Source organism: Anas platyrhynchos, chromosome 1 (genome assembly GCF_047663525.1).
Source record: "Anas platyrhynchos isolate ZD024472 breed Pekin duck chromosome 1, IASCAAS_PekinDuck_T2T, whole genome shotgun sequence".
NCBI lineage: Eukaryota > Metazoa > Chordata > Aves > Anseriformes > Anatidae > Anas > Anas platyrhynchos.
In genome coordinates, this window is record NC_092587.1 from 37,945,347 (window position 1) to 37,969,022 (window position 23,676).

At 38.5% G+C, this 23,676-nt stretch overlaps 1 protein-coding gene and 1 long non-coding RNA gene across 8 annotated transcripts in view; one reads left to right on the plus strand and one right to left on the minus strand.

Annotated features, from left to right (window-relative positions):
- The window catches only part of CNOT2 (CCR4-NOT transcription complex subunit 2), an 85,263-nt gene that overhangs the window by 44,023 nt on the left and 17,564 nt on the right, over window positions 1-23,676 (plus strand). For 5 of the 7 annotated variants that reach the window (XM_072034891.1, XM_027455638.3, XM_072034878.1 and 2 more), the window contains 7 exons: window positions 5,073-5,195; window positions 5,707-5,754; window positions 15,105-15,171; window positions 18,285-18,432; window positions 19,042-19,224; window positions 22,059-22,138; window positions 23,368-23,493. In XM_072034891.1, the coding sequence (XP_071890992.1) occupies window positions 5,085-5,195; window positions 5,707-5,754; window positions 15,105-15,171; window positions 18,285-18,432; window positions 19,042-19,224; window positions 22,059-22,138; window positions 23,368-23,493 (763 nt within the window). In that variant the 5' untranslated portion in view covers window positions 5,073-5,084. Of the gene's footprint in view, window positions 1-5,072; window positions 5,196-5,706; window positions 5,755-15,104; window positions 15,172-18,284; window positions 18,433-19,041; window positions 19,225-22,058; window positions 22,139-23,367; window positions 23,494-23,676 lie in introns of those variants that run through there. The other 2 variants (XM_027455658.3, XM_027455668.3) reach the window with 1 other exon arrangement.
- Window positions 66-23,025, minus strand: LOC140001905 (uncharacterized). Its single transcript, XR_011807663.1, has 5 exons — window positions 22,709-23,025; window positions 14,729-14,768; window positions 2,779-2,909; window positions 2,262-2,397; window positions 66-204 (listed from the first exon to the last, which is right to left on the minus strand). It is a non-coding gene; the product is annotated as an uncharacterized lncRNA (long non-coding RNA).

Here is a 23,676-nt window from a genome sequence, read left to right on the forward strand (position 1 = left end):
TTAGATGTCTGTTCTTGGGAATGCGAGTGGAGGATAGCTTGAAATCGTAACTAAATGTCCTTTATCTCTCTCATGCTATCGAGTTTCTTCATAGAAGTCGCTGTGCGTGCCATCTGGCATATGGTTTCCTTTCTGAAAGGAAAAGCCATGCAATGTTTGAAGGAGACAGGTTGTATCTTGAAGTACTTGAAGACTTAAGGCAGCCTGTAAATGAAAGTTAAAAGATGATAAACGCTGTGATGAAGATGGACAAAAGCCATGTTTTACTATTGCATGCTTACAGTGAGCACAAATCTGTGCTAGTACTAAGTTCATCAAGGAAAAAAACCATTAACAGCAACACCAAAAAGTAATGCAAACAAACAGTAAATAAAAGTAATACAAACAAAAAGTGAAATGTTTCTTTTTCCATGTTTCTGCCAAGTTGATAGTACAGAGCTGTTATCTGAAGGGTAACCACGGTGTAAGCACTGAATATGCTCTGGTAGAGGTTATAAGTCACCTTGGAGAACTGGAGTGGCCAGGATTGTGAAATTAAATGAGGGAATGAAGTGTTTCAACTTCAAGTTTTGTTTTTCTTCCATACTGAAAATGAAAAGTTTTTTTGGTTTGTTTTTAATTTGTACTCATACATTTTTTTAATAGCTATAACATATCCCACTAAAGGGTTGGGATTTGAGGTTGCTCTTGCATGAGGCAAGCTGGCAGTTCGTATTCTATAGTAGAACAGTTCCACTTTGTGCCAGATTGGAATAATCTTTGACACTGAGAAGTAGGTTCATAAATGATAGCAGCTTCTCCTATAAATAACACTTATGCTGTCTTGCAAAAATACCAACTGGTGGAATTCCAAATTCCATGGTTTAACTTAAGTTGCAGATCAGTTTCATGGTTACCAGTGTGTGACTTGTGACTTGACACCTGCATTTCACTGAAAGGCTCATTGAGGCTTTCTTTTGTAGCTACTTCAGATACGTAGGTATGTTACCTTACATAAAAACACTGAATTTAACAGGAAACAAAAATTGAGTAAACTACTGACTTGGCTTCCGAAGAGCTAAACGGCAACATCAGAAGCCCTAGGCTGGAGGGTGGTGGAAGCTGCCAAACATCGCACAGAGACTGTAACTTGCAATTGCTCCCTGGCATGATGGCAGTGTGCGTGCTGACAATGCTCTCCGTACGCATTTGAGGAACAGCACAGGCTGCCCAAACTCCTAAAATGGTTTATTTTTAAAATTCGTATTATCTTAAAGTTCTCAGTTCTTATAAAGATAATGAGGAGTTTAATCAGTTGTAACTCAATGATCAATTTTCCTGCTCTGTGCAAAATTAAAAATATTCATTCTCCAGGGGGATTTTATAGTATCCTCTTAGTTTTGACTTCCCTGTGTCAATGTTGGGAGCGAGCTGTCCTTGGGCACTACCTATAGTAACACTGCGAAGCAGCAGTGTAATTAGTTTTCGTATTTTAGAATGATAATACATTTGCTTCAAGCTGCTAAAGTAATGTCATATGCAATCATAGCAGTATTTTAAAAATGATTGTAAAGAAGATCTTTTGGCAGCTTAAGGAAAAGTTTTTAGTAATTTTTCCATAGACAAATTCTGTGCCAATGACGTAGTTGAAGTTATTGCTCACAAACAAGTTTTTGTGTGTGCTGAAGTATGCTATATTAGAGTGTTCCTTGAAATCTGATTTTGTTTTATTTTTTTTTACTTCTGTACACTGTCAGAATGCTAATTCTCAGCTATGAGCATCCCATGGTGTTAATGCAATTAAGTGTTGTTGGTTGTCGTGTGTTAGGTGCTGATCTGAAGGGTAAAGGTCAATGACAGCAGCCGCCTTCTCATGAGATGCTTTTAGGTCACCCCTAATGGTTAGTGGTAGGAAATGGTCAACAGGAGTATTTAAAGGTCTTGTCGGGTGTGGGTCTGCGTTTTGGTTGGTTAGCATTGACTTGAAGCTACGAATGATAAAGTGGAGGACAAATTGATGGCAGTGTACCACTTTTTAATGAGTGGTTGCTCTGCCCGTGTGTTCTGTGCGATGGAGGACTGGTTCACAGAGTAAAATAGGAGTAGTAGTCTTGTTGCAAGATCGTAAGAGAGATGTTAATGAAATTAAGCTGAGTAGATGGGAGTTCTTTACTTAATAAAATGCCATGCAGCTGGAGTACCACCTCTGTAAGGTGGTGTTGGCATAGGTGTGAGTGTACGTATGTGTGTGTGTGAATGGAGGACTGACTGCTGCCTCTCACCTCATCCTTCTGGAGCCTGGGAAGGTACCAACACTGACATCACTGTTACTTTCAGAATGATCTAAAACGTGTTTTAAGGTGCTGCGTGAATTTGCTGGTGCTTATTCTGCGGCTGATTGGATGCTGATCTATCGATCTGTAATAAAAAGAAGTGGTGGTCTTGGTACATGAGGCTTCTGGTGGCTTGTTGTCAGCAGAAGGAAGCAGCCACGTTCCAGCTGGGCTGGAGCAGTGCTGCAGGAGCCTTTTCTCAGTATCTGCAGGCACCCTCGGAGCATGAGGGATTAAGGAAGGAGAGGTGCAAACCCAGTTTGCTGCTGGGAGGCAGCTGGACGGGCTGTTAGCCCTCACCTACGAGCAAGCCCCAGGTAAGCGAGGTGCCACGTCCCAGGACCAGTAGGGGCAGCTCGAGGCCCATGCACGGCCACTGCACCTGGCAGCCTCGAACAACGCAATCGCTTACAAAAAGGCCACAGTGAAGATGTGTTGATACCCCCAAAAAACCTAGGGGTCTTACCTGGTTTTTGAAGGACTCGAGAGCAGCTGGCTGCAGCACGGTGTTGCGGGCAGGGTTCCTTCGGGCTGGCCCTTCTCCCCTCAGATGCATCCTGATAACTTTGCTCTGTTCTCTGCGATTTGTCAGGGTGCCTGGGTTAGTAGAAACAGTTGCCAATAAAACCAGCAGTATTTAATCTATCTATCTATTAAAAGCTTTCTTCTCTTTTAATAACCGTGCATGTGGAAGACTCCATATTAATATCAGTGTGTTCCATCAGTCTTCTGGGCAGAATCTTGATTAGTTTTTGGGCCACTCTCTTACACAATTATCAGCATGGAGCATAATCTTTCAGACATTTTTAATTTGGGGCAGAGTGCTGCAGTATCTCCCAGCTTTTCAATGTGTAGACTTCATCTGCTGGCGTTACCAGCTTTCTCGTGGCAGCTTGAAGCATGTTTTGAGACTCCAAGCTCTCTGACCTTATCCCACTGACTTAGAAATCTTCACAGTGTGTTTGTGTACTTTAGGGTGTATGCCTCAGTGACTTGCTTTCAATCACAAGTTTTAAAATATTATCACAAAAATATAAGTAATTTTTTGATGATGATGACAAAAGGGTGTATTACAAGACAAGGCTACTTGGAAAAAAAAAAATCTTCTCTCATCCCAGGTATTGTTAAGAGTACTGAAAAATTCTCAGGGACTTGTGCGAACCCGCATTTTTACCTTTCCAAAAGCTGTAGTTGGCTGATAAGCTGAGCTTCTCGTCATTGCTAGGGGACAGCTTCACCAAAACATTTCATTATCGTTTGCACGGTGGTGAGAGCCAGCTACTCTTCTCTGCGCACTTTACTCAGGCAGAGCAAAGGACAAGATAATCCCTTTAGCCTGTTAAATGCTCCATTCCAGCTGGTAGGTGATAATTGCATTGTAAGGGGATTAGCATAGTGGGATATGCTTATAGTGTAATGAAAGCTCCCCTATAAGTGTGAAAGTCAGCTGGATACATTCAAGCAGTTTGGGACTTCACGTTTGTGTTTTATGGTGTTGACAAAAATGTGCAAGAAAGAGAAGATACGTCTGGAGAAAATTCACGGTGCCTCTACTTGCCTTTACATGTCTTTAATAGGTTATATATATTTTTGGAGACATCAGTAGTCTAAATAACCGAAAATCTCGTGTAGGAATAGTGGAGTAGGCTGCTGTTTAGTTGAGCAATTTGGAAGATTTCTGCGATCACAGCCATATTGCGCGCATCCAATGTGTTCGCTCCACGCTTACTCAGAAGTGCAGTGACTCTGAAATCGTGGGGACGAGTTGTTAATAGTGTAGGAGCACTCGTGTTATCAAACACTGCCTAGAAATCTGAGTCAGTGAAATTTGAATAAGCCACGCTCTGCGAGGAGTAGCGGAGGAAATTTGTGGCAGTAAGGATAAGAGGATTTTGAGCTGAAAGTAACTCCTGGCGCAGCTGACCAGAAAAATGTTTTGAAATTCGGTCAATGTCAAGCGTGAGCCCAAGGTAGTGCAAAAGGAGGCTTTTAAGGTCTTGTGTTTTTGAAGTTTAGCCGATGCTGTCAGTAGTGGTAGTGAATCTTATGGCTCAGAGCATTTCGTAAGCTAACTGCAATTTGCCTTCCTTATCTCACAAGATGTTAAAGATCCGTGGGAAGGTGCACAGCGGTCCGTGTTTGATTGCCTCTTGCTCATTGCACTCCCTCCAGTCTTATGTACCCTACAAGAAACCGGGCCAGCCACACGGTGCTGGCCAGTATGTGTTGTCTGGGTGTTTTGAACATCTGCACGGTGCTCCTAGTGTTTTGTAGCCAGGCGGATTAGCAATCTGACAGCAGTGCGTGTTTTTACATAAATAAAAAGTCAGGTGCATAAATATGCACTGTTATGTAGCAGATCCTGTAGCGACATTGTATGACCTTACTGTGGGATGAAATTTTCTCATGAATTATGGCTCTGTGAACAGCTGCGTGGTTGCTGTTTCTTCAGTTTCAAGTTCCTGACTTAGCAGCTGTGTGTGTGTGCCTCTGGGAGTAAGGGCGAAATAACATTAGTGTATTTTTTTATGGATGGATGCAGTAATTTTGCCAATCTTGATGTCACTGTTAAGTGTGGTTAAGCTCAACTCGCTCTTACTTCATCATAGATCTGACGGTGGGGTCAAACAGAAAGGTTTCGTTGTTTTTTTTTTGTCCTCTACAAAGCTGTGATGTTGAGACATGGCAGTTAAAATGTATAATATTCAAGTATGTATCAAACCAAACCATATGTAACATAGAATCTTTTTTTTTCTTTAGGTGACAAACAGCATGTTTGGTGCTTCAAGGAAGAAGTTTGTAGAGGGGGTTGATGGTGACTACCATGATGAAAACATGTACTACAGCCAATCATCGATGTTCCCACATCGGTCAGAAAAAGATGTAAGTCGAATAAGATTGTTTTTCACCTTTCAACAGCGAGGTAGTTTAAAGCACATGAAATAGCTCTCCAGAAATACATACGGTTTAATAGCAAACTGATCATAGTCCTGATAGGCCTTCACCTGTGTAAATTTCATAAACAACCTGTAGAAAATATTTAGGTTACTGGGTGTGCAAAAAATGTTTAAATAAAGCTTTCCAATTCTGTTTCACAAGTTTTTCTGATGAGTTTGAGAAACTTCAGGTGAGTTAGCAAATGATTGACACACATAGAAAAGATTTGCACCTTTAGGTAAAGTACTCCCAAGAACCATAGATGCTATTGCTCCAAAGTGATTCTCGGATATTAAATCACCACTTCTAGATTTAATTCATTTAGGGAGAAATCATTGAGATGTGGTAAGAAAGGTAAAGTGAGACACCATGCTGCATGGTCTACACAGTGAAAGCTGATGCTTGACACATTGTTGACACGGTGAATGAGTGTTTTAGTTGCCTACTCTTTCTGTAGGCAATGTTGCAGAAGTGGATCTTAGGATTGGACTTCAAGAGAAGGAAGGTGGGTGTTCCAGTCACCAGGAATGAGAAATCCTGAAAGCTTGTGGGAGAAGTGGACAAAATGGGGCATAGAAGCTGTAGTTGGCAGAGAAGAGTGATGGCGTACCAACATGAAATGGAAGAGTGATTTTTGCAAAAGCTTTCCAAAGTTTCATTTCCAAATCATTGTTAAGGGATTTTTTTCTGTGTAGCTTCACTATTGACCATTACAACTTTGAGTTTATACTTACGAAATCTTAAAATACTACATGCTATTGTAACAACTTCTTAAAAAGTTGATCAAAATAAATACATGGTGGTGATATTGAGACTCTCTGTTACACCTTTGATCACTTATGTTCAGCTTAAATGTATTTTTTGTATTACTTGTTGTTTTGGTGTCTCACATGGCTCACAACAGTTGAGAACATCTGTGAAGGTGTTTGTCTTTTCTTGATACTGTCCCACCAATTTTGCAGCTTTGAAAACTTTTTCCAACTGAAGTTAATTACACTTTTAAATACTTTTTCACGTGGAGTTTTATGTAAGATGGTGTTCTGTGTATGAAGGCACAATAAACATATTGATTGTGTTGTTATTTGGATAACACTTAATGCTGACAGACAAAAGTAAGTTTTGTCAGAATTTTCAATGAGTAAACTAATAAAGGATCATGTTCAGAACCTAGATCCAGAGTTATGAACAGCTGGTGGGAAAACCTTCCAACATTCTGGCTCTTGAAACGTTTTTCAGTCTTTTTGATTTGACACATTGAAATAGAGTATATTAAAATGTGGGGGGAAAAAACTTAGAGGAAATTTTGGGCAAATAAGTCAATGATCACTTTTTATATTCAGAAACGGCAACTGGCAATAAAATGACTAAAACTTAGCACACACAATCTATTTGCAACAGTAATTGAAAAAATTGTCTTTTTTGTAGTAGAGTTGTCTAAACATTCTGCAGTTTTATGCAATTTAAATTATTCCATGTCTTTTAATCTTCAGTTTCTTGCGTGTCTTTCCTCAGAGTAGGTAAAACTTTATATAATGTACTACAGGTTTTAGATACAAGTGTGTAGAAAATGGATTTGAAATAGTTTTTTGTTTTTTTTTTTTTTCTTCAGTGTATCATTTATGCATACAAATCCCTGATCAATGCATGCTTCATGTATCCTGTAGAGATCTTCAGCCTGAAAGAGTAGCTCTGAGGGAAGCTCACTGCATGTGGCCTCCTTAAATACTGCTCTTTGGGAAAGGCTAAAACGTGGTTGGAATTTGCCATTGCACTGAAGTGAGTAGGTGGTGGTCTTTTTAACTTGGTATGACTTTAAGTGATGAATTCAGACACCGTGAAAGTTACTACTTTCCAAGAGGTTGTTACTGAGTTACACGTGTGCGTTCAAAGCAGAGGAACATACTGAAACCTTCCTCAAATTTTGAGTAGAATAAGGATGGTGGGACCAGATGATCTTCGAGGTCTTTTCCAACCTTAATGATTCTGTGACTTGAGTATTGTGTGAAGTTTTGGTGAAGGGCATAAGGAGGACATAAAACTATTAGAGGGTGTCCAAAGGAGGGCTGCAAAGATGGTGAAGAAGGGTCTAGAGGACAAGATGTATGAGGAGCAGCTGAGGCCCCTTGGTTTGCTCAGCCCAGAGCAGAGCTGATTTTTCACTTTACTTTTGACGTCAGAGTTTTTTCTTGTGAAGTGGCCTTCAGGTTGAGTACAGTGATGCCTTGCACGCAATTTTACAGGGTTGGGAGTTTTTTTACGTCTTAAAACAAGGTAGAAATAACTCCTTTAGAGATCTCTCTTTTTTTTTTTTTTTTTTTTTTTCAAATTGTGCTAGGAAATAGTTCTTTGCTTGCTAGGATAGAAAAAACACTAGGAGACTGCCTGAAAAAGATGTGAAAAAAACATTTTGTGCCTTTTAATGAACTCTTTTTATGGCATTTACTGATTTGGTATTCTTGTGACTTGTTGCTGTGGCTAGTTCAATTTTTAAAAGAGTTTTCTTTACCTGAAGATAAAGTGAAGTAAGTAAAGGCTTCAAAACTCATCTTAAATTTTGAAGGCTTCTGCCAAGTGGCAACAAGTAGCAGCAAATAGTTTAGTAGATATTTTTGTTTCAGAGCATTATTCTAGTTAAAAAATGAAAAGCTTTCTCCTGATTTGCCTTTTTTTCACTAGGGAATACTGTTCTAGACAGTCGGGATTTATATGCCATTTGAAATGGGAAAGTTGCATGTTGCTTATCTACACAATTGCTTCTAAAATCATATGGGTGCTGCAAGGGTCTATTGTTTTGAGAACAAAAGAGCAGTTCCTTAGATTTTATTCGAGCTATCTAACACTTCCTCTTTACTAAAAAAGCCACTTTTATGGGTGGCTTTGCCATGAGTCATCGCAGCCTTGCTGTGATAAGTAGGCAAGTGGAACACAGTATAGCCCTGAATGCTCATTCTTTGAATTCTGCTGCACTTAGTATGAGATAACTGGGTCAAAAATACAAGAAATTGCATATTTTATTGGACTTGTATAAAATAAAAGAGTTTAAGACTTGGCTTGAAGCAAACGTGGTACTGTAGCTTGAATTGCCGAGAAGGGGCATACTGTGCCCATTAAATAATTACCCAGCTTATTTGTGGCTGGTGTTGCAAAGTTAATTGAGCTGTCGCTGTACTCAGTAAGATCATTTCGAGGACGGGGTTCCGTGTATTTTTACTTGGATAGAGAGATAATGACAGAAATTGGTCTTTCAAAGATTTCATATACTTCTGAGCTGATATCCTCAAACAAAGGGAAAAATGGCAACAAACTTGGGACCCATTCGATGTGAATTTCTTTGATTTCTCATGTATGAGGATGCAAGGTGTTGCCGCTGCAGTGTTTGACCAGTCTGGTCCAATCCATTGAGGATGCGTAATGAAGAATATGAGAACAGGGCAGCATTTTTTTTCTGGAAAGTCTGGCAGCTCAGGGACTTGTGAAAAAGAAGGGGCAGCTTACCTGCAAAGATCCGTGGTAGACTTACCTTCCATCGATTCAACCATTCGTATTTCAAGCAATTTTATCAACCACCTCTTCCTGGGGTGGGGAGTGCTGAAACTGAAGTATGCTTTATGTCAAGAAGTATCTCCTTTTGCTCTTAATTGCAGGTACAAGTCTGATTGTGCACAGTCATGCCTTTTAATGAAGGTCTGCACAAACTGTGAGAAAAGTTAGATTTTTTGCAGCGAATGCTTTTTCTTGTTTCTTCTCCCAGTGCTTTCTCGTTCATTTTTTCTCCTAGTTGCTCAACAGATGATAAAGGGCTCATAGCAGTATAGTAATAATTCTGATTTGCACTTCCAATGGGAAAGTTTGCAGAGCTCATTCCCTTGTGTAAAAAATAAAATAAATCAATATTTTAACTGATTTGGGGCTTTCTCAGTTGAGATCTGATGTTCTTTTGCAGCTCAGTTCTTTCAAAATGTGGCTTCTTTTGAAATCAAGTATATTTTAGCAACTGTAACATCAAGCCTGCAGATTAGATTTAGCTCATTGCAAGTATTAATACGGCTCCGTGACATCACTTACCTGAACTTTCCTAAAGTAGGAAGCCCTCAGATTTGGATCCTGAGCATGGTGAAATGGATTATTGATTCTGGGAACCTGCTTTCCAGAGGGTTCTGTCCTCCTTGCATAGCAGAAGCACATTCACCGTGGATTAATAAATTCAGGTGTTCCTCTGTCATGAGACAATTGCAGACCCAGTGGCATGAAGGGAGGTGTTGGTATTGTCTTGTAGTGGAGAGGATAATATTACAAAGGGGTGGTCAGAAGATTTTGTCAAAGCTATTTCCTGCAAACTTTCTTTAAAGTAACTTGCAGAACCTTTACATAACTTACTGTGGTTGTCAGAAACACAGCCTTAGAAGTATGTGGTACTTTTACCATAGGTGAAAGCACTGAAACAAGATTAAGGTTACCATGGAGATGGAGATCCAGAATCTTTGCTAGATTTGGGAAACTAAATGTGGAAGGGTTTAATCACTCTTCTGGAGACATCTTTGGTTTAGGGTTGCTGAGCACCACCAAGTTGTTCCAGCTTGACTCTGGGATTTTTCATGCTATTCTTGAGGATTTTGAGGAATCCTGTGGTGTCTTTTTTCCAAAGGCATCTTGCTTGGCATTCGCCTTAGTCATTGCATGAGAATTTGTTAGCTTAGTCAGTCGTAATTCAACTTCAGATGCTGCACTTAGAGTTGTTGTGTTTAAAAATTCCCATGCAATCCCCTTGTATCAGAAGGAGCAGTCGAAATGCTGAAGCTAATGCTGACAGGTTTAATTGAGCTGGTTTATATGAAGCTAACTTTCATATTTGGAATAGCTTTGATCCATTTGTGGACAAAAGAAAAAGTAAGGCTTGTTTTAGGAGAAAATAAAGTAACGTCTTCTATTATAAATGGAAATTGAGTATTTTTATATGCGTTATATTGCATGTAAATGTACTCGTAGATTTGACTGAATAGGGGGTTCATTTGCCTTGCTTTGTGAGATATATTCCTTGAAGTGTGAGATGCAAAGCAATGGGCTTGCATTTTACCTTCCCGAAGAGTGATTGACGTGCCTGGCATCTTTTAGTGGGTGCATAATGTATTTTAACAAAACACATTGTGAACAGATTAAAGGTGAAATAACTTGAAAACAGTTGGGATGGTTTCCATGAGATGAGATAGAAGAAACTTTCTCAACTTGTTGTTAATTTAATGCAGTGCATCTTTTTAGAATCCATCATCATTCTGCTGATAGCTTGCATTTCTGTCTTAACTTCATAGTTAACTTCCTATGAAGGAAGTATCAAAAGTTCAAAGTGCAAAACCCCCTTTTTCCGTTTCACCTGTAAGTTAGTATTTGGATGGGGTTATCAAACCAAACAATGTATGATAAGCTAATTTAGTTAAGAAAATAGATTTACATATCCTGACGGTTTGCAAGAAGCATACATCCAAATTAGTTTGTTTCACATCACTTACTTTACAATCTGAAATTGTCACAAAGGAATTAATTTCACTGTTGATGATTCGAGCATTACTTCTATACTGTTGAGTTTGCATTTAATTCTTTACTACACTGTGGTAGGTGGTATTGTTTCTGTGCTTTTCCAAATGTTTTATTTTATTTTATCTTCACTTAAATCAATGATACAAGATAGGTTTCACATGTCAGCATCAGCATTTGAAGTGGTTCCTTGGACCAGATTACGTCAATGCATAAAATCACATCTCTTCTGAAAGGGAAAAGTTCTGGTCCCTTACACAAAGATTCAGCTCACGGAATAGATTGCGTTGTAATTATTGGTGTTTGATATTCTCAGTGTGTGGGGGGTGATGGCAGTGGTTTTCTTTTTTTGTGTGGTTGGTTTTAGCTTTTAGTATGCAACTGGATATTTGATTAGAATAAAATATTTGCTTGCTGTCCTGGTTCTTAATGGCTTTTACGGCATTTTTTGTAGCAGCTTTCAACAAGTTTTTAGTAATCTCTTGGCTCGTTAATGCACTGCAACATCGGACTGAATGTCTTAAACAGAGAAAATTCGTTTTTAAACTTTTACTTTCATAGCCGCGTTAACCTCTGTCATTAACAATTAATGACAATTAATAATGTCATTGTCACTCAAAGGCAATATCCTGCCTTTAAGACCTTCAGATACAGCTGCCAACAAGAGAAAACTTCCAGCTGAGTGTAATGCAGAAGGTGGTGCTTACTGCACGTTCCTCACTCCGTGTGCTGCCAAACACCACCAGAGACAGGAGGCCACAACCTTAAGTGATGAAATCTGGAAGGCTGGATACAATTTCATATATATATTTTTTTGCTATTGTATTTGGTTTTGTATTTCACAAGTAATGGATATCAGTAAAATTTTCACTTACGAATAATTCCCTCCAGTTACCAGGCTCTCAAAGTTTGCTCATTGTTCTCTGATTTTCAGGTTTATAAATATTTTTTGCAACGTGTGAATTTTGTGAACACTATGAAAAAACAGCTTGCAATATAGAGGAGGACTGATAATTCTAAATATTAAAGTGGAAGAGCATGTAAAATCACATTTTTATCGGTTATTTGTTGGGTTGGGTAGGGTTTTTTTGAGCATCACTGTAACACTTTCTCCTTTTGAGGCTGTGGGTCAGCTGTTTTATTATTGAACAGCGCAGCACAGATGGCAGATACCAGAAATAAAATAGTTCAAATACAAAATTATGCTGATGCTTGCACCTGTGAGAAAGCCATCATTTATCAAGCCAGATATTACTCACACACTTATTTGCTTATTCTAACGTGTTTTTGCTTTTAGGAACTGCATTTCTAGAGTCAGATTGAGGTCGGCTTTGTGTTAAAGTGGCTTCGGGCTGTGCCCTTTGCAGGAGCGTTGCTCTACGGCAGGTTTCTTTGTGCCACGGCAGGTATGGTGACAGCCAGCTGTCCCCGTGGTGGGGTGGCAGGCTGCGGAGAGGAGGCAGGATGCTGCAGCACAGGAGGGAGGTGGAAAGAAACTCTCTAAGTCAGCACTGCTGGTGCTACTGAGCCTCCTCCTGCCCCACTTCCCAACGTGTAGGGGAAAGCCCATTGCAATAACTTGGTTAGTTGTATCGGCCTAAGGTGGAAGAGAATAATGCCAAAGCTTGAGGAGTGGTTATCCGTATGTGTGCAGCAAAAGCTGATGGTGTCAGGAGCTTGTTGGGTGCCTACTGCTGGGATATGGTGCTCATTGGTGTGATTTCAGTAATTTGGTTAGGATTCCTTGTTTTCCCAAAGGTTGTTGCAGGTGTAATTTTGAGCACTGTTCCTAAAATACGGAAGGAATTCAGTAAAGTTCAAAGCCTCTCTTGCACTTGGTAAGATCTTTAGTGACCCTAAGGGTTAGGCTGCTTCAGCTTTGGTAAGGTTGTGGTGCCTCTTGGTTGTTACAGACCAAAAGAAATTCACAAGTGACTTAGAGCCACTGATTTTAGTACACTCTTGGAGAACTTTAATCAGCCCATGAGGGATCTGCTGTATTTCTTCTTTATTCTGGAGGATTAATATATTTAGGACATGGAGGATAACATGACTTTAGAACGAGTTGCTTGACATGCTGAATTTGATACATGGCCTTTGTTCTGGCCTTCCATGAGGGTTTCTCTCCGAGTCATTTTGAATTTCACTTTTCCTATAACAGCAAATGGCACAACGCATGTGACCTACTTTGCAGTGTTTCAAAAGGAAATCCAGTTTGTTATAAGCATTGTTCCTTAAATGTTATTCACCATTTCTTTTCTTTTAACTGTTTAAAAAAGTGTAGAAGAGAGGGGATTTTTTGTTCCTCTCTTTCAAATAGTTTAGTACCTCCTAGGTCTGTGGTTATTTTTCTTTATGTATGCAAGCTGATGTTATAACTGCAAGATTTTTATGCTGAGATTTGTACCGTCTTCTGCTTGTTATATCACATGCTATCACAGCAAGTTTGGACTAACCTAAGCAGCTATTCATGCGGGATTTTCTTTTTGGTCTAACTGTTTTGCTTATCTCTCCAAAAGCTGGTAGTAATTCAGTCTGCTGCTTGTGCCTTGGTGCCTGATCAGCTGTTAGTTTGTGGGTTTTCTTTGGTCAATCTGTTTTACGAGGTCTGTCAAACTTATTTTTCCATGGAATTAGAGTTTGCCATCCCTTGCAGCACATTCCAGGCTTTCCAACTTGTCAAATGTTAACGTGTTTGTTTTTTTTTTTAAGTTTAAGAAAGGAAAGCAGAAGTAAAACTGGCGTAAGAGCTTGTTTTATCAGTATTTAACATACGTGAGTTTGGTAGCTTGGGCGGGGAGCGTGCTTTTGGAGCCTGTCTCCCACGTGTCCCCACTTCACCACACCTCGGTTCATGTCACAGAGCAGCCGTGGTGTGAAGCCGTCTGATTCCTTTGGGAGCAACGTGAGCTGGAAGAGATGCTCCAGGGGAGCACCAGTCATATTGCATTCACTAATGGGCAACTGGTCCATGGGATCAGGTGTTTTAATTAAGGCTAACTCCAGTTAGAAATGCATACAGTGTGTATGTTAGGCCTTCAGGCAGTCTTTCACTAAGAAGGAGGAGTTGAGATCCAGGCTGGCATGTATTTTAGTTATTTTTTTTTCTGCAGAAAGTTTTTGTCTCAGTAGTTCAGCCCTCTTGTATGTGCAAGAGTGTGTGCTTATTGCTGTGGTTGATTCCTACAAAATGTGTGCGCAGTGTCAAAGTACACGTGATTGTGTAGAAGTTTGAGGTAATATTTCCAATATATTTTCTGACAGCTTATAGGAATTTTCTACTGTATTTTTTCTTCTCATGCGTCATGTATGTATTCAAAAAATCATAAATACGTAATTTATAAACATCATAAGCACTCCTGATATTTAGCGTCTACCCTGCAAGTTTTACTTCTCATTTCTGCCATCTAGATTTGACTCAGGTATAGACAGCTAGTTAACAAATCCAGTTTCTAAGGTTTGTTCCAGCTTTACATCTGTCGAGTTTAAGTCAACAAAAAACTTTGCAGTTCATCACAGTGAAAGGGATTTTGATTGGAATTTTTTTTCTCTCAAGATGAGAAAGGTTGAAATCCCATTACCTGTAGGAATCCAGGTATTCCTGTTTGTTTTTTTTGTTTGTTTGTTTTGTTTCATATATATATATATTTATATAATATATGTATCCTGGAATGGAGGCTTGCTGAAGGAAGCTGTGTAATGTGTTCTAATGCTTAACTATCCTTAAGATTGCAAAGTTTTTGTTTTGTTTTTTCCTGAATCTCCTGTTCCTCAAATATATTATTAATGCATTCCACTTCTGCAGCAGCACGGAGAGTTCCTTCTTTTCCTCTCACAGTTGTGACTGGTGTCAATGTCCTTACCTTAGTTGTCTTCTTCTTGGCAGTGTGCAGATCTCAGTCTTTATTCATGGGTCATGGATTTTTAGATCTTACCTTTCAGATACTTACTTTTGAGAGTCTGTAGTTTATCACATTTCATGTATGGTGCCTGGAAGTGAGCAAAAAAAGGTTTTAATGGAAATACCTGGTAATACGCGTTATTTCTAAATTATTTCTCTATCTTCCTCCTCTGTGCCAAGTGTTGCAAGTTAAAGAAAGTCTGTCTTTATACATTCCAAGTCATAGATTTTCTTATTGACATGTAATGTGCTGTTGCAGTTTTTATTGTGCAGATATTTTAGGGAGTTTCTAAAACTCGATGATTGAATAAGAGGGGGTTTTCATTTGCTTGATTGGCAAAAGAATGTGCTATTGCAAACTTTCGGAGCAAGGTAACATGATATCTTTGTGTCTTTAACCTTTTATTCTTTCTTTTAAATTTTAGATGCTGGCATCACCATCAACATCAGGTCAGCTGTCTCAGTTTGGGGCAAGTTTATACGGGCAACAAAGTAAGAACTATTTTTCTTGATTTTATTAGATGTTCTAGTTACACGCTCTGGATAAATAACTCCTAGCTCTTTGGGCTTTTTTTGCTGATTGTAAAGGCTGTAAAGGCCTGAGTATGTGTGGGTTTTGGTTATTTATTTATTTTTGCAAGATAAACTTTTGCATTATTATCCATTTTTTGCAGTGTTTAGTACGCAAAGTGTCATGTATTGACAGCGTATAGCTGTTAAATATCCAAGTACAGTAATCCTATTGAGGCTCTGAAAAAAAAAGATGGAAGGTGAGCTGGGCCAAAATGAGCCTGCTTCAGAAAAACATGTAAGGAATAGAAGGAAACAAATTCTAACTGATACTTGATGCTCTGCAGGAGCAAATTAAGTCTTGTCTATATGTTTGGCAGCTCACATTTGGCAAAGAATTATGCCAGTAAGATTTGTTTCCTTCTGTTCCGTTTTCTTTCCATCTATTGAAGATTTTTTTTTCCCATATCTGCCAGTCTTGTGTATACTGTTGCTGCTGGAGATACAGAGAATTAGTCACAGTGTGCAGTGCTGGATCAGACCTAAGTGCCAGAGTAATAACTGAACCTCCCTGTAGTCGAGAGGGGCACAGGCAGAGTGAGTCAGAGCACCTCAGTTAGATAGAGTTACACAAGTAAAACAGGTTTGTGAATGCCTTTCATCACTGTGCTTTTGAATGTTTGCAGCTTTCTAGCCAAGTGCTTCCCACTCAGATACTAAGGAAAAGTGTCTTCAGGTATTTTAGAGTGTGGATTTTTTAATCGGGACAAACAAAAAGCTTTGTCTCTTAGGTACATGACCTGAGGTAAAAGTTTCGTTTAGGCTTTCTTTAAATAGTTTAAAATTTATAGTGATTTTTGACCCTCTCAGACGCTGTTGATGGGTGACCACATTACACCAAGTGGTTTTTGATTATGCTACTGAGACCTTACAGTCAGTTTCTGGCCAGTCTGAGAGTCAGGTTTGGATCTTGGCTTGGTCCTCAGTGTGGCACTGCTGAACCTTTCAGGCTCAGCTGTTCAAAGATACTGAAGTAGTGATTTATTCTGTTTGTCACTCTTATTTGTTGATTATTTTTATTGGCAACTTTTTTTTTAATGAAACTTGGCTGTTCAGCCAGTTGTATGTTCTTTCTAGGACTTAATCTCACGTGGAGACATGCATGGCTGAAAATTAGGAAGTAAATATTGTCAGGGTTCATTTTCTTCCAAGTACTGAGAAAGAAGGGGGAGTAAATGCTTCTGATTAAATATTTTGGGGAAAAACAAAGCAGCTCATGTCCATATGCTTTTAAATTGGTAGGTGTCAATCATTTAGCACAATGTTAAACTTATTTTCTAAGCACAAAACAAGCCACTTCATTGATCAGGCTGTGATGTAGCCCATGTAGATCTCATCTTGGTTTAAAAAATGTGAAAAAGGGAAGCATAAGAAAGATTTTTTTTTTTGTAATGGTGAATATTTCAACTGTCCGTACTTGCCAGATGTAAAAATATATTAACAATACTATCCATAAAATAAAATAAATCTGATCTAAAGAAAGCCAACATCAAGAAAAAACGTTATTAGTGAAAAACTGGCTTTGTTGGAGCGAGTGCTTGACAAAATTAACCTAAATGCAGTAATCATGTTTTTCAGTGTATTGTCTCTAGTTTCGAAGAATGTTTTTTCTTTACCATTTTATTTTTAAAATTCCACCTAATTGTTAATTAGTGTGAAAGATTATTTATAATACACTCATTGAAATTATTCTGATGCAGCAAATTGCCAAAATATTTACAGCGAGCACCTTGATACAATCAGCAATTACTGAAGTCTTGCAAGGCTTGTTACAGTGAGTCACGCTACCTCTTAGTCTGAGCGTAGAGAGAGAAATTCGTGGTATCAAAATTCCTCATTGCATGCTTTTTGGGCTGCAGATTGTAGGGTAAAACACTGGGCAGGCAGTGCTGCAAGGATGGGAGCTGAACAGCTGCGGGGTTCCTTCAGACTGTGTCCATACCAATAACCTGAGCGTATGCTCTGTCCGTTCTTTGCATTCCTTGTACTTCATCATGTCGTACGCTGGCATATTCAGCTCTTCTGAAGGGGTGATCTATCATCAGAGAGTGCTGATCCCTCCTAATTTTTCTTTCCTTTTGTCTACCACATAAGGTTTTGAATTCCGAGTCTACCTCAGCAGCTTTATGCTAAGGTGATAGGGCTGTTATTTATAGCTCTCAGGGCTTATATGCAAGTGTATTTCTGTTGATATGTTGCACTAAATGCCTTCTTTTGTCTTTGGACATCACTCTGAAACTTCATGAATACAGAAAAGCAATGTGAGAACAATGACAAACTTCATGAAGTTTTCTGATAGTTTGAGACAGAGCAGCCAACTGGCTATTTTTTGTTGTTCTGAGTTAAGGTGATTTACATATATATATGGATATGTATATATATTTAATAAAGTGCTAACTTTATTTTATTGCACCAAAATCCTTGTGTAGAAAATACTCCTGATCACAATGTTGAAAAAGCAGGAAAAAAAAAAACATAAACCTACCGTATGCTTTTAATTGCTAATTGAGGGCAGTTAAATTCCTGCTTGCTTTCGTTCCTCAAAAAATCAAATCTAACTTGACCATAACTCTTATCAAGAGGAAACTTTAAACTTAAAGTTTACGAAGAAGTTTCCCGAAAGGTTGATTTTGTTGTCCTGAAAGCAGTGTTACTTAAAATTCAAAATTTTATTTATTATATGTTTGCAAAATGGTGCTTCTTTTTTTTTAAAGATGATGTATAGATCTCCATGTCCTCATCAACAAATCAAAACTCATCCTGTTGTCTTCAGTATACATCCCAAAGGCAACAAAATGCTGTTAGCGACTCAGAGGCTGAAATTGCTCAAGTTTCACAAAAACGGGGCTATCTGTGAGATAACGGGGCTTCTACTATGCAAAGAAGGACTTGGCTTTTACACTGCACTTTTCCTTCAGTCATTGCACTTTTTTTAGGTTGTCAGCGTAAATTGTTTCCACCCACACCTACCTGATGGCTAAGACTTTGTTCCGGATTGCTATATATCTCCACCCCTCTGAATTTTTTTTCAATAGGTGCACTAGGCCTTCCAATGAGGGGAATGAGCAACAATACCCCTCAGTTAAATCGCAGCTTATCACAAGGCACTCAGTTACCGAGCCACGTAACGCCAACAACAGGGGTACCAACAATGTCACTTCACACGCCTCCATCTCCGAGCAGGTATTTATTGATAGCCAATGTTTCTGCAATTGTGTCTTTCTGCAGAGCACTTATTAAATGTTCTGCATATTGTGCCTCAGCTACTTTAGTCTGATTAAATAAAAATATATAGTTTTTATTGATCACTGTCTGTGTTAGGTAAGTAATACTGTAAAACAGTAAGATAAGGCTTACTGTAAAACAGTATTTTGGTATGTAAAGGACAGTTTGCTGGCAAATCCTGCTTCAGAATGTAAGAGACTGGATTTTTTGGCTATTCTGGAAATTGAATGGTTAAAGTTTTTAAATGGATGTCATACAGTCTGAAAATATTAAGGTAGTAGGTCTGAAGTGCTCTTTAATACAGAGCTGTAACACCTTTTCGAATGCATAATACTTAAGTATTTATCTAAACCTGACTGAGGACTTGATTAGTACACAATGGGTCATCTGGTGTTTCTGAAGAAATCCCAAACTACGTTAATTATAGAGAGTAACCCAAACAAGCTGTGTTGATCTAAGCATAAATTAAGTTGCAACAGCTCGAAGTCCATCCTATGTTAGTAATTTAAATGAGTAACCAAATAGTATTGTATAGATTCATCTCTATGGATGGTTTTTCTCTTTCAGGGGGATATTGCCTATGAATCCTAGGAATATGATGAACCACTCCCAGGTTGGTCAGGGCATTGGAATTCCCAGCAGGACAAACAGCATGAGCAGTTCAGGGTTAGGCAGCCCCAACAGAAGCTCTCCAAGCATAATATGTATGCCAAAGCAGCAACCCTCTCGACAACCTTTTACTGTGAACAGGTAAGGCTGTTTGGTCAGACCATCCCTCTACAGCCATGGATGGACATCCTCATTCTTTAGTACTCCTCTCAAAGTCTGATTTTTATCCATTAGAAGAAAACTTGAAAGTGCTGCTTTGTGTGTTCCAGTCAGTAGTAAGCTTTGAAGCTGCTTTTAATACTCATACAGACTTTTTGAGGCCTTTCAGCTAAATTCTATTTCTGACTTTTGAATTTCTACTACTACTTATACAAAATATGTGATGTTTCTATTGGGTTCCTGAGTTTGTTCTGGAAACATACCCTGATTTTTGTGTATATCCTTCCATTTTAAGACTATTCATCTCTGAGTTTGGGAAGAAGTAAGGCAAGACATAATACAGAATAACTACTTAACAATAACAATAATAGTTATTCTGGAAGAATTGTTAACTGACTTGGACACAATAGGGACATTGTATTTTCCTTCTTTGAATTCTGGAATAATATGGAGAGCAGTGGTTTACCACTCATTTAAGGATTTGGTGTTCATTTGCTGCTAGAAATTTCTCAATCTTTTTTTCTATCTTTGGGCAAGATTCTGGCATCAGAAATCATTGGGCTTTAACTATGATTTGTTGGTATGGTTATGCATAGTTTATACTGATTACATTGTAGTAAAAAGTGTGTTGATTCTAATTACATAGCACATAGTCACAGCTTCGCACAACTGACCATTTTCCAGGCTTCATTCCCCAGCCTCATGATCCCTGTGCTCCCAGTTTCTTCCTTTTTCTCACTTTAGGTCCTACCTGCGGGACTGACTGCTACACTGAGCACAAACATGCTCATTACAGTCAGATGCTACCTCTTACCCAATCTAGAATTTTACAAAACAGATGAAGAAAAATGAATGTCAAAGTTATCTGAAACTTGGCCAATCTGTTCAGTTTTGGAGCTTTGCATTATGATATAGGCATTAAATAAAACTTCTCTTTTATCTTATTAAATAATAATCTCTATTACTTAATCAAAGTAATAGAGATTTGCTGGCAGTAGTCTGTGTTCTTGGAGCGTGAGAAGACTTTGCACTTTGCCTTTTCTTTCCTGTGATGTAGCAGCAAGCAAAGGAAATGATAATTTCAAAAGATAATTTTATATTTTAAGGTATTTTTGAAACTTGAGCATCACAAAAGTTTGAAATGGTAATATATTTGAAAACTCTACATGAAGAGGATAATGAATTTGGGGATTGATACGTATATAGAGGATGTACTTGTTTAAACAACATCCAGCTGTAGGACAAAGATAATGAAATCCTAGTGTGTAGGAGCGTTTGAATTAAAATCCTCATCTTTCACTGTTTGCATTGTATAGTTCATGTTAATGCTGCTACAGTTTTTACAAGTAGAGAAGGGCATATCACTGGAACAATGACAAGTTCTTATTCCACGGTTTATTAGTCTGCAAGTGTCAAAATAGTATATATCCAATGGTTAATTTGATTAAATGGTGAAATGATACTTGGAGGGAACAAAAAGTTTGTTCCCTAGTGAGACGTGCATGAGTTATGTGACTTCCATGAAGTATTTTGTGAATTAATGCCTTAGTTGGAGCAATGAATGTTTTTAATACTTTGAATACATAAAATACTTCACTTTGCCATTCTTAGTCCTATCAGTAAAAGATGTTGGAAGCTGAGATGATGCGGGTTAACAAACAGTTTGCAAATAATTGTAGGGAAGCACGCATCTTGTGGCCTAACCCCTTTCTTATCCTTTAAATTCTTGACCTGGTTATTTCTAATTGCCTTAAAAACAAACAAACCTTGTATGAGAAAGATGGTCTGCCATCAAGTTAGATTATATTCCCTCAAGATCAAATTGTGTCCAGTTGGTGCTCTCACTAGGTCTAAGATTCACAGAGAATACCAGCAATGTATTCCTTCCAGTGCATGAAATGTCAGGGATCTGGATGTCCATCAGATGCACCATCTTGCTGGCGCAAAGCAGGATAGGACCATTTCTGACTAACCGTTCCCTTTCTTGATGTGTCTGCCCAAATTGAAGTGTTTAGGGTTATTGCAAATTGAAATTAAATGCTTCGGATTTGGAATTGCGAAAAACTCATATGGATAAAATTTCCACTAGGAAAACATTTGGCACTTTTATGCACAGAAAATTCTAAAATATCAACTTGCATCCTGTTACAGGGAGAAGTGAGTGTTAGGGTTTGGTTTCCCATAGGGCAGAAATTCCAAATTTCACTCAGTTCTGGGCTACCTTCTAACTTCTTGACATCTTCAGCTTGCATAGGATGGAGTGGATCGTTTGTCAGACCTATCTAATTCTTAGATGCCTTCAAACATTTTTGCTTGACTGTATGGAACTTCATTTTAACCAGTGTCCTTGTGTGGCAGAAACCACACCAATGTTCCTGATAATGCCGTGTGTACATTGTGATGATTGCACATAATAACTTCACAGCTTTTGAGTCTTTACGAACTTGATCGCTTCTGTGATCCAGCTTATAGCCTGACTTTTTGCTAGTTTATTTCCTGCTGTTTCATTTTTCAGCGTGAAATTTTTCAGTAATGATCACGTTTGTCATAGTTTGTTGGTTGACAGATATCTAAGATATTGTGGCTATTAAAAAAATCAAGTTTTGAAGTCATTCTGGTTGTATTGATTCAGCAGTGCTTGCTCAGAAATTACAAAAATATAAAAGAAAGTAATTAAAAAATGAGTTTAGGCTAGTAGGTGTTTCTTTAGCTGAAATAATTTAAGTGTCTTAGGCTTTTTTCCATAATGCCTTTAGCTGGGAATTAGGAAGCCTCAATACCTTTTTCTCTGATTTCTTGGATTTTTTTTTTCACAGTATGTCTGGATTTGGGATGAACAGAAATCAGGCGTTCGGAATGAATAACTCCTTATCAAGTAACATTTTTAATGGAACAGGTGAGTTTACTCACATTTATGCTGATTTTGAAGTACAGCAGAAAGATTTGTTTATTTATTATTGGATAAGGCTGGTTGGAAATATTTTGGAGTGCAGTTGTTGCACAGAAGCACTGCCCTTAGAAAATAACTCTACGTGATCTTCAGCAGAGTCTGTAACCCTGACATTAATGTGGGAAAAGTATTTTGTTATTTTAGTTTGAAGATTCAGTGGAGATACAAGTGTATTAATGGTTGGTTTGTTTTTTCTCATGGCGTAACATAACATAAGGCAGTGTTATGACACCCAGTGTCACTACTTCATACCAATGGATTGTGAGCAGATACTCACTGTACCTCACGTGACTATAAGTTACACCTGGTTGGTTACAAATGCCAAATAACATATGGAATTGGAAAGGAAATCAGAGAAGAAAAGATTCACGTTCCTATGAAAGCATTACAGAGGATAAACACAGCAGGACAGTGCTTTTAGAGACCTCAAAACTCCTTTTGAGCAGCTGCTTTATAAAGCAATCCTGTCAATCAGTTGTTTCAGTTGTGATTTTTCCCAGGAAATTACATCCTCACCTGATTTTAATGATTCGAGAGAGGGAGATGCTCCTGCTCGCTGGTGCTGTAGGCTCCTGGGTGCTGTGGTTTGTTGGTGGCCACCACCCGGTGGCACTGCTGATGTCACAGCACGGAAGGCTCAGATAAAGGGTTTGGTGTCCCCGGCACCTTCTGACATCTCCACGGAGCTGCCCTGCTCACCTTGCCCATGTCGTGTGTTTGCCATTACAAAAATGTTTCCCATGTTACTTGTCCTGTGTTGGCACCGCACCTGCTTGAGCTTTATCATGTCTTACCTTTCCTAAGGAAAAAAGAGCTCCTTGATGCTGTTGCTGATATGGGTTATTATCTTATCTGAAATCTTTCCTTGACAGCTCCTTACATTTTAAATGGGCTACCTATCCTAGTACTGTAGTTTTGCTAGTCTGCCTGGATTTACACATGCAGTTTTTAATTCAAAACGAACAAACCTTGTTAATAAATTCTACTGACTCGATATTGTTTAAATAAAAACTTGATGCTCTTTAGCCTCGTCCCATAACACAGAAGTTGTAATTATTTGTGATAATTACAGTAAGAATAAAAAGATGAATTTGATATATTTTTTGAATTTGATGAACATAATGAAGTCCTTGAGAAAAAAAAATGGAAATTTAAAATGCCTGCTTTTATTATAGATGGAAGTGAAAATGTGACAGGGCTGGACCTCTCAGATTTTCCAGCGCTAGCAGACAGAAACAGAAGGGAAGGAAGTGGCAATCCAACTCCATTAATAAACCCTTTAGCTGGAAGGGCTCCCTATGGTAAGGTTATATATTTGAAAACTCTTTGAATGAAATATGTATTTGCTTGTTTCATCTTCTGTGGGTTTTAAGACAATGGGTAGCCTTTTCTAAAATGCCATCTCCAAAGTCTGATTTTTTTTGGAAATAAACCGTCAGTATATTTCTATGACTGGAGATTTCCCTCATTTTTTTGTAAGTATT